General features: G+C 47.9%; 1 protein-coding gene across 1 annotated transcript in view; it reads left to right on the forward strand.

Annotated features, from left to right (window-relative positions):
• Positions 1-9,369, forward strand: part of LOC102459149 (pyroglutamylated RF-amide peptide receptor-like) — a 117,717-nt gene extending 108,348 nt beyond the window's left edge. Inside the window, exons 5-6 of the mRNA XM_075910901.2 lie at positions 984-1,081; positions 7,366-9,369. Of these exons, the coding sequence (XP_075767016.1) occupies positions 984-1,081; positions 7,366-7,772 (505 nt within the window). The 3' untranslated portion in view covers positions 7,773-9,369. The remainder of the gene's footprint in view (positions 1-983; positions 1,082-7,365) is intronic.
• Positions 9,370-10,615: the final 1,246 nt, after the last annotated feature.

Here is a 10,615-nt window from a genome sequence, read left to right on the forward strand (position 1 = left end):
AACAGGGAGATGCAAAGAGCTGTTAGAGCGAGGGAGGATGTTTGGAGCATCCCAAGAAGGAAGCATCCAGAGCTCAACAAGTCTGGTAAGGCCCAAATAAACACCGGTCTCTTTGCCAACACACATTTTGCATCCGTGTAACTCGAAGAGCTTCCGTGGATACCCCCAGATTTTCATCAGAGTCAATAAGAGCAGAATTGGGCCCCTGAGATTTCTGCTTATCCAACTAGAAGCAAAGCTACAAACCTTGTGGGCTTTACCCAACCCTTCTAGAACACGTATCCATCTCCTGGCCAATGAAGAGCGGTAAGCAGGCTGGTGTAAGGGTCAGAACATGGTTGTGATGTGGTCACAAGAATTGCCATACTCAGACTCACCTGGCCCCTGGGCAAGGGGGGGGAGTGCCTGGTTCCACACTCATGGGAGAGGCGGGGCCTCAGGCAGAAGGGGTGGGGCCAGAGCAGCCAGCCCTCTGCACCGTTCAGACTGCGCCACCCAGCGCTGTGGTGGTGGTGGAGCTCTGACCACCACCACTACCACAGTAGCAGAAGTGGTGGCTGGGAGCCCCGGGCCCCTTTGAATCACTGGGCCCCTGAGCCGTAGCCCCCTTTGCCTCCCCCTATCAGCAGGCCTGGCCATACTAAGGTTTGACCAGTGGTCAATCTGCTTCAGAATTCTGGCTACTTCAGAGGCCTTGTGGCGGTGAGTTCCACAGCTTAATTTCACATTGTGTGTGGGGGGGAAAGTGTTTCCTTTTATTAGTTTGGTGGGGTAATTTTTTATTGGCCTTCTTTTGGTTTCATGTACCGTCCTCTTGTCCTTTTATCAGGAAAGTGAATGTTTTACAGTGAATGCTTTTAACCCTCCTGGCATCTGAATGCAACTAGCCTATTTCTCTCACTTCAAATGGAATTTCTGCTTGCCTCCTGCTGTAAATGTCTCTTTGTCAGCTCTTGCTCTCTGTCTCAAACGGCTTCCTCCAGGAAGAAGAAACGAGCTGTGATGATGATGGTTATTGTAGTGCTGTTCTTCGCTGCATGCTGGGCACCTTTTCATGTTGTCCACATGTTGTTTGAATACAGTGAGTAGACATAAACTTAGCTGTTAAAAAATGCTGTGTGTGTGTGCGTGTGCGAGAGAGAGAGAGATCCTAAAAGTTCTTGATATGACCAATAAAAATAAAACGAGACATTCCCTTGAGAGACAGCTCTGAAATAGTCCATTAGCAGCAATATATACTTAGCTTTTCTAAAGGCTCAGAGGGGGAGCCATGCTAGTCTGCAACTTTAAAAACAAGTAGTCCTGTAGCACCTGAGGGCATGTCACCAATGCGGAGCTATTTCAGGATACTGGAAGTATCCCAAAATAGCTATTCTGCATCTTTGGAAGCAGCCCGTTATTTCAAAATAGATTTTGAAATAATGGGCGGCTTATTCTGACAACCCTCGTTCTATGAGGGCTAAGGGGCATTTCGGAATAGCGAGTTATTTCAAAATTTGGCACTGTGTGGACAACGCCAAATTACAAAATAAGCTATTTCAAAATACACTCAAATATATATAGTATAATGAGCTTTCGTGGGCAAAACCCACTTCTTCACAATTTGTGTCAAATCTATATTTGTGTCAAAAGTGTCACAGGACTTACTAGATTTTAGCTCTTCTTAGATATTCCTCATAAATCCATTGTTTATAGCCTTGATTCTTCTCTGAACTCGTCAGTTTGTCCATATCTTTCTGATAACACATGAGGGCTGTGTCTACATTGGCACCCTCCTCCGGAAAAGGGATGCTAATGAGACCAGTCAGAATTGCAAATGCCGCGGGGGATTTAAATATCCCCCGCGGCATCTGCATGAACATGGCTGCCGCTTTTTCCGGCTAGGGGCTTTGCTGGAGAAAAGCGCCAGTCTAGATGGGATCTTTCAGAAAATAAAGCCATTTCCGGAAGATCCCTTATTCCTGATTTTAAGAGGAATAAGGGATCTTGCAGAAAAGGGTTTATTTTCCGAAAGATCCCGTCTAGACTGGCGCTTTTCTCTGGCAAAACCCTGAGCCGGAAAAAAGCGGCAGCCATGTTCATGCAAATGCCGCGGGGGATATTTAAATCCCCCGCGGCATTTGCAATTCCGACTGGTCTCATTAGCATCCCTTTTCCGGAAAAGGGTGCCAATGTAGACACAGCCTATCAGAATGGACTGCAGTACTGTGGTAGCTGGAGCTGATAGCTGAGGGCTAGTCATGCACAAGGAAACTGACCAGAATAGCTATTGAAGAATACACTCTTTTGCAAAAACTATTCCCGAGTAACTCCCCAGAGGGACAGTGTTTTCGGGAATCACTTCATTCCAGTGTAATTACGGCATTTCCAAAGAGCAGTAACTATTCTGGAATAAAAGCCACAGGCTCTTTCTTGTGGGGAGGGACTGATGGGTCGCCTCGCGCTCCCCTGGAATTTCTTCACTCCCCCCCAGGGGCGCACCCCCCAGTTTGGGAACCTATGCTATAGGGAATAATGACTGGTGGGGCACGCTGTCCAGGGCGCTAGGCTACATTCCAGGTTAGAGCTAAGCCGTGTGGACTGAAGGAATTCCCTGACTCCATACCCAGGGCAGCAGATTGCGTGTGTTGGAGCAGAAAGCCTGGCGGGGCAGTTGCAAATGTGGCTCTGAGAGGTAGCAGTAGGACTGACCTTCTTGGGCACAGAGCTCATTAAAGTGGCAGACTTGGGAATTTCTGAGCAAGGAAACTACCAACTGCTGTTTGTTTCTAATGTTTCCAGGGAGATGGGATTTTGTGCACGTTTCTTGTAGCTACACAAGATGACACCAAGAGTAGATTTGACTTGCAGCAGAGATTTCTCATCCTATTGGAAACAATCCTGCAAAGTCCTGACCTCTGGCTGACAGCTTGAGCCAGAAGGGAAATGCTATTATCTAAACTGAATAGCATGCCTGATCCATTTGCTTTCGCCTGGCATGTGCCCTCAGAGACAGCCTGTTTTGGACATGAGCTTGAACCAAAAGTCTAATTCCAAATATTTTAACCCTGCTTGGGTGGGCTGAAATCTACATTCTTTCACAAATACTCTACTTTCTATCATGCACTGAAGCCAAAACCAAACCAGATCCAATTTTTACAGCATGAGTCCAACTCCAATTATTTTATAAGAGACCTCGCCAGCCAGAGTGGCCTCTTTGCTCTCTTAAAATAATACGGTTATGGCTAAGGAATAAATATACCAAACACACCCACATCTTCTAGCTTCTCAGCAGAATTCACCACAAGAATTGAATGCAGCAGATGAATGAAGGAAAGTTTTTACTCTCCGATTCACCAACATAAGTCCAAAGTTAACCTTCGTCCCTCTCCCCCTGCAATCAGCAGTCAGTCTGGCTTTGTGCTGACAAGAATGAGATCTGAATTTAGTCCAGGTTTACAAGCAAATGAAAGCAGTAATCCCAGAGTAAGAGCCAGATGGTGTAAATCAATGTATCTTCATTGAAGACAAAGGAGCTATGTTAAAAAAGGAGGAACTGGCCTGATATCTGCAAAATTTGCCTCTCAGCATGCTCAGCTGAGTTCTGCTTCCCTCCCCTTGGGATAGGGAACATTATAAAAGAGATTCTCAGATAGCCAGCAAAAGAGATGATCCTTGCCTCAGTACACACAGCGTGTAATTCCCTGATTAGTGCACTGTGAGCATAGAAGTTCTGCAAGATGCTGCCAACACAGCAAGTTCTCACTCCACACATGAATGATCAAAATGTCAACTGACAGTCTCTGTCCAATTCAGAAAGGGTGCCTGTCTCCATATATACAAATGTATTCAGGCACTTTAGTTAATCTGTGGTGACAAGGCGGGGGGTGGGGAGAGGTTGTAAAAATAACCCTGCTTGCTGTGTTATTCCCATTACTTGAAAAAGTGGAATAGGAAGCTAGGGCATCTCCTGCAGTCTAATATTAGCTCTGCCACGGATTCACTGCCTGGCCCTGGTCAAGTTCTGCAACTTCTCTGCCTCATTTTCCCCAGGTGTAATATTGTGACAATACTTCCCCATTGTATGCAGAGTACTGTGGAGACTAACAGGGCTGATATTAACAACATGCAGACAGGAAGCAAAGTCCAATTTTGAGGGATTCGGTGGAACTTCAGGAGGGCATGGGCCTCAGGCTGACTCTTGACGCTCCCTGAGAACTCCAGTTACGATGCAAATAGTGTTGTGAGCAAGGCAAATCAAACATTTAACTCAGTGGCTACATCTAGACTGGCAGGATTTTCCGCAAATGCTTTTAACAGAAAAGATTTCCGTTAAAAGCATTTTCGGAACAGAGAGTCTAGATTGGCATCCGTGCCAATCTAGACGCACTTTTCCTCAAAAAAGCCCCGATCACCATTTTCACGATCGGGGCTTTTTTGCGGAAAACAAATCTGAGCTGTCTACACTGGCCCTTTTGCACAAAAGCTTTGAGCAAAGGAGACTTTTGCCCGAACAGGAGCAGCATCGTATTTCCGCAAAAACACCGACAATCTTACATGAGATCGTCAGTGCTTTTGCGGAAATTCAAGTGGCCAGTGTAGACAGCTGGCAAGTTTTTCCGGAAAAGTGGCTGATTTTCCAGAAAAACTGGCCAATCTAGACACAGCCCCTGAGAACGCCAGTTATGATGCAAGTAGTGTCGTGAGCAAGGCAAATCAAACATTTTCCCAATTCCTCAGTATGTTTGGCTGGGACTATGGTCAGCTTCCCAGTTCTCTTCAAACACCAACATTCCCCACAGTAGCAATACAGGGCTTGCTCCTGGAACCCTCTACCCAGCAAGAAACTCAGCTAGTGTCAGTGACCTGCCAGGACTATCCCCTTGCTTTGTATACTGCCCCTCCCCTGATAAAAGCTCTAGAACAGTTAGGACTGGCTGCAGGTTTGGCAACCAACCTGGCTTTCAGCAGAAAATTGGCTTTCTGACTAAACAAAGCTTTTCCCAGCACGGGTCTGCTTCCCATGGCAAATTGCAGCTCGTGGCCGGCAAACCGAACTATTTCAGTTTAGAAATCCTGCTCCAGTTTCCTCAGCCAGTCAGGCGCCCATCTCCACCTCCCGGGCCATCCCCACCCACAGGCAGAACACACAGCCCGTAGGGCACCAGGAAATCTGGGGCACCCAATTGTCCCAAATGTCATGGTGCCCTGTGCAGACATGTGCTGCTGCCTATGGAGTACGGCCGCTCCCAGCCCTCTCCATGTCTGTCCACCCCCACCCACATCCTCCGGCCACCCCCTTGGCTCAGCACCAGTCCCACCTCCTCCAGCCCCATCCACTGACTGACTCAGCACTGGTCCGACCACCTCCACGCCATCCTCAACTGGCTCCACAGGGCTCAGCACCCAGCCCAATTTCACCAGGCAGAGGTGAGCAGCCCTCACGGGCTGGAGGACTGAGCAGGGGGCAGCCACACTGGGAGCCATTAAAAGGAGGTGGCACTTTCCCTCTAAAAGCATCACTTCTTTCCAGCCGGCTGGACGGCCGCCTGCTGCTCCTCCGGCCTGCGCCTCCCTCCTGGCCCTCCTCCCCGTTGTCAACTCTCCTGAACCAGACGGACTGGACATCACTCCAGTACAAGGGGTCTGAGCCATTCGGTCCAGTGGAGTTGGTGACGTCTTTCCCACACAGCTTCAGGGCCCCTCCCTGGGGGAAGGTCCCGGTCTGGGCTGTGCTGGGATTAGCACAAGTCGGGCACGTCTAAACTATGGGTTTTTTCGAAAGAGGATATGCAAATTCCGTGGTAATTTGTATATTTTCATCCGATCTCACTTTCGAAAGAGGATCTTTTGAAAGTGAAAGTAGTCTGGACATGGGAAAAAAAACCTTTTTTGAAAGAAATGCGTAAACCTCCTTTTTTAAGGAAGAGCGGGGTACTTTTTTTTTGAAAAAGAGGGTTTTTTTCCAAAAAACCCTAGTCCAGACTACTTTCACTTTCAAAAGATCCTCTTTCGAAAGTGAGATTGGAAGAAGATATGCAAATTACCATGGAATTTGCATATCCTCTTTCGAAAACTCTACATAGTCCAGACTTAGCCGTAGAGACAGCCCTGAACCTCCCCTCCAAGAGGAAACCATGGTGCATTGTGGGTGAGGCAGGCCGGCCTCTCGAGGAGAGTGGACTCATGAACCTCCTGCGCTGCAGCTCCCCTGCGGCACCACGGTGTCCTTTCAAAGACCAAGTATTTCCATTGCCAACTTGTCACAAAAAAGCCTGTCAATTCTCTGTGAGAAACTCTGGCAAAAATATTTGTTTTGAATATCCCCTGCTGAAACACTTGCAAAGCTGCCAACTGACCAAAGAGCAGCAATGAGAAGGGGGACCAGAGGGTTGCCAGGCCCAGAGGGGTCTGATATGGAAAGGGCTGATCTGAAGAGCGGCAGACGGGCTAATCTAGATGGCAGGTGTTGCCGACTAGGCCGCCTCACTGCAGGTGAAATTCACCCCGGAGAAGAGGCCTCTGCTCCCACTTTGGTCCTGTTTGTAAATGCTACGCAGGCCTCCTGCTGGCCTCACGTACCGGAGTGGGCTCACGTGAAGGGCTGGCGAGGCAGCTGGTGAGCGATTGAGCCGGGCGTGGATACAACTTCCTGCCCACGGACGCGGCTAGCCAGTTAGAAATCAGTATCCACTGAGCCACGGGGTTCTACTTCCAGGAGACGCTGAGGTCAAAGGAAAGGAACATGGTGTTACTGCTCCCAGGAGCCGGCAGCTCCTCCTGGCCATGCATCCCAGCCATGTACCTCCCGGCCCGCCTATACCACCCCAGACAGGAGACAGGGCTGGGGATAGGGCTGGGGGCAGCACCACGTTCCGCTCCTTTGGCTGCAGCATCTCCTGGAAGCAGAGTCCCGCACGTCAGCAGACGCCAATTTCTATGCCCACCCCTGTGGGTAGAAACTGTATCCACGCAGGGCTCTCGTGGTAAATGTGGCAGGGGAAGACGTAGTGGCACAGACAGAGAGGTGGGGTTCCCACAGGCATGGCTTTCTGGTGGGCTCCTGCTAATCCAGAAGTTCTCAGACTTCCCTGTGCTGCGACCCTCTTCTAACAACAAAGATGAACCCCACAAGGCAGGATCAAAGCCTGAGCCTGCCCAACCCTGATTGTGACAGGCGGGAAGCCAAAACCAAAGCCCGAGCTCCCTCGGCCCAGGCAGGAGGACAGGGGGAAACCCTCTTAAGAGCATTAGACCCATTTGTTGGGGCTCAGGCTTCAGCCCGGGGTGCCAGCAAGTCTAATCAAGCCCTGGTGATCCCATTAAAATGGGGTCCTGACCCACAACTTGAGAACAGCTGTTCTAATCCAGTCCTTTGCTCCCCAGATAACCTGGAAGAAAGCCACGACGACGTCACCGTAAAGATCATCTTTGCCATCGTCCAGGCCGTTGGGTTCTTCAACTCTTTCAACAACCCTGTGGTCTACACCTTCATGAACGAGAACTTCAAGAAGAGCTTCGTGGCTATTCTCTTCTGCCGCCTCCGGAGCCCTGAGCCAGCTGACAAGCTGGAGAGCCAGCAGCTGGAAAGGGCCAGAATGGGACCCTCAAACTTTGGGGTCAGGAAGGAGGGCAGAAGCTTGCACAGCCACCTGAGTGCGGAGAACCTGGAGCTGAGACTCTGTGAGCAGGTGCCCTCTGCGAAGCTGGAGTCCGTGCAGTCAGTGGCGGTCGTTCCCTATCCCATGGTGAGCACCCAGAAGGAAAGGCTGCCCAATGGGCAGTCAGCATGATCGCTACTGACATCAAGCATGCATGGACCAAAATAACTTTGCTTTAGGGAATGAGAACACGCCCCACTGTTCGTTATTTCCAGTGTTCTGTTTAGTCCTTGGTTTCTATATTGCATTTCCGGATGTCCAACTCTCTGTTTCAGATGTAACCCGTGGGATATGGGACATGGATACAAGGCTGCCAGTTTCCCCAATGCACAGGGAGGGAAGGAGGGAGGTGGAATGTTCCTTCTTTAGTTATTGTTATTTCGCTCATCTCCTCTCTTGAGCTGATGGTTCTGTCTAGTCCCAAAGAAATAAAATTTACAGGCTGGACCCAGAAGGCTTTGAGCTCCTGATTAGTAGGCACTGAAGGTGCTTTGCACCTGGCTGGATCAGGTCCTCCAGTAAATTAGAAGTTGGAGATGCATGAACCTTGGAAATCTTGATTTGGGAATTATCTGCCCTGGACTGATTCACAGGGTGAGGGTGAGACAGCCTGCTCTGTGCACAGGCCCTTTCTCATGGACCTTGCTCTAAAGTCCACGTGGCTAACAGTTGTCCCACCTGATCAAACAATGCTGCATCCCATCGAGTTGTTGCCATTCTCACACAGATCTGACTCCAGCGTGTGCAGCTGTGCAGGAAACGGTTTCTCCAGCCAAGGAGTGGTTCTGAGATTTCAAAATTTGCTTCCATCAAAATGAGGACAAAAAGTCAAAATCTCCAAAATGTTCACCGATCAAAAATGTTTAAAAAAATCAGATTGGGACTGTTGAAATATTCTGTCTTGATCATTTCTTTTCTAACAGTACTTAACAATGTAGTTAATACATTTAACTAAAATTACACACACGCACAAATCCTTTTCGAACCAGAGCATGAAAACTTCCCTGGACAAAACAGGATTCTCTCATCTTTTTGGGAAAACAATTCACCAATGTTTTGAAATGGGAGAGTCTTCCCAAGCAACCCTTTTCCAGGCACTGCTTCAGTTCTGATGACTCAGAAAAGTTTCAAACAATAAAGGTGGCTTTTGCTGAAAATTCCCAACCAGCTCTACAGACTAACTGTAATAAAACTGACTTGAGCCATTGACTTCAAAGAAGTCACTCCTCGTTGGTGCCGGGATGAAAGTACACCAAGGGCCCACAGTTTTGAGTCTCCGTGAGTTTGTTCTGAAACAACAAGGACTCACCAGCTTGCTGGAACATCTCACTGATGAGCGAACACAGACATTCTTCATGTGCCGGGAGGAAAAGGCTGTTTTATACGGGAAGCTACTGATCAAGTGCGTATTGCTGTCACCCTTGGCTGCACACTCTCAAGTCAATGATGTACCTGTCTAGCAATGCCCCATCATAATTAGTCCATTGGTTTGTGGTGGCTTTGAAGTGTGTTGAGATATTTTCCTTATTGTGAAAATTCATTAGCATCCATGCCTCTTGCTGCTGTGAAGCCTTTTCTTTCTAAGGAGAAGGTAAACTTGCTTTTGAAATGTGACATGGAACTGGCCTCTGACATACATTTCTACACACCGTTGAGACTTTCATTTTTGGTTAGGTCAATCGCTTTTCTGGGTTCTATGTCCCTGATGTTTGGAAAATAAAGTGTTGACTCAGAGCACTACCACCAGCCATGTAGACTATTTCATGGGGAGCTCTCAAAGCACTTGACAAAGGGTGGGTCAGTATAATTTTCCCAATGTTATGGTTGGAGGGGTTATAGAAAGAGGAAGTGAAAGGAACTTTCACTAAAGAAAGAACCATCAACAAATCAGGTAGAGAAAAAATCCAGCATGGATTCTGAATATAAATGTTACCTGAATATTTGTGGTCAAAGCTAGGAGCCCCATCATGGACCAAGACCCCGCTGTGCTGGGAGCAATACAAACAGAGAACAAAAGGATGATCCCTGCCCCAAAGAACTTGCAGTAAGTAAAAATATATTCAGAGGTGATGTGTAAAATGACATGCTGATTGGGCCATCTCCTGGGGTACGTTGACACTGTGTGGCTATTTCGGGATACTGGAGGTATCACAAAATAACTATCCCACATCCTAACAAGCCGCTCATTATTTTGAAATATTTTTCGAAATAACAGGCACACTATTTCGCATTCCCTGTAAACCTGGTTGCACGACGGCTAAGGGATGGCCCAAAATAGCATGTTATTTTGAAATTTGGCACTGGGTAGGTGTGCCACATTTCAAAGTAAGCTATTTTGAGTTTAGGGTGCTGTGTAGACACACCCCTGGGCTACGTCTAGACTGCAAGCCTCTTTCGAAAGAGGCTTTTTCGAAAGATACTTTCGAAAAAGCCTCTTTCAAAAAAGAGCATCTAGACTGCAAGCAGTACTTTCGAAAAAGCAAGCCGCTTTTTCGAAAGAGAGCACCCAGGCAGTCTGGATGCTCTCTTTCGAAAAAGCCCTGTTTGCATTCAAGAACGGCTTTTTTCGAAAGAGCACTTTCGAAAAAAGGCATTCTTCCTCGTGAAATGAGGTTTTCCGCTGTTGAAAGAAAAGCCGCATTCTTTCGATTTAATTTTGAAAGAACGCGGCTGTAGTCTAGACGCAGGTGAAGTTTTTTCGAAAAAAGGCTACTTTTTTTGAAAAAACCCTTGAGTCTGGACACAGCCCTGAGGAGACCTTCCCACAAGGGGCCAGAAGAAGATGGATGTTGAAGTAAGAAATTTTCCTTTTTTTACTCCCACCATCTTACCCCTTCTTAGTAGCTGCTTTTCTTGTGGTCTCCTGCTTTTTTCTTACCCCTTTGGGCCAGATTTTCACATGAGCTCAGCTCCCATTTAGGGTACGTCTCCACTGCAATGAAAGCCCCACGGCATGGCCACAGCTGGCCTGGGTC

This window comes from Pelodiscus sinensis, chromosome 28 (genome assembly GCF_052426305.1).
Source record: "Pelodiscus sinensis isolate ZL-2025 chromosome 28, ASM5242630v1, whole genome shotgun sequence".
Classification (NCBI taxonomy): domain Eukaryota; kingdom Metazoa; phylum Chordata; order Testudines; family Trionychidae; genus Pelodiscus; species Pelodiscus sinensis.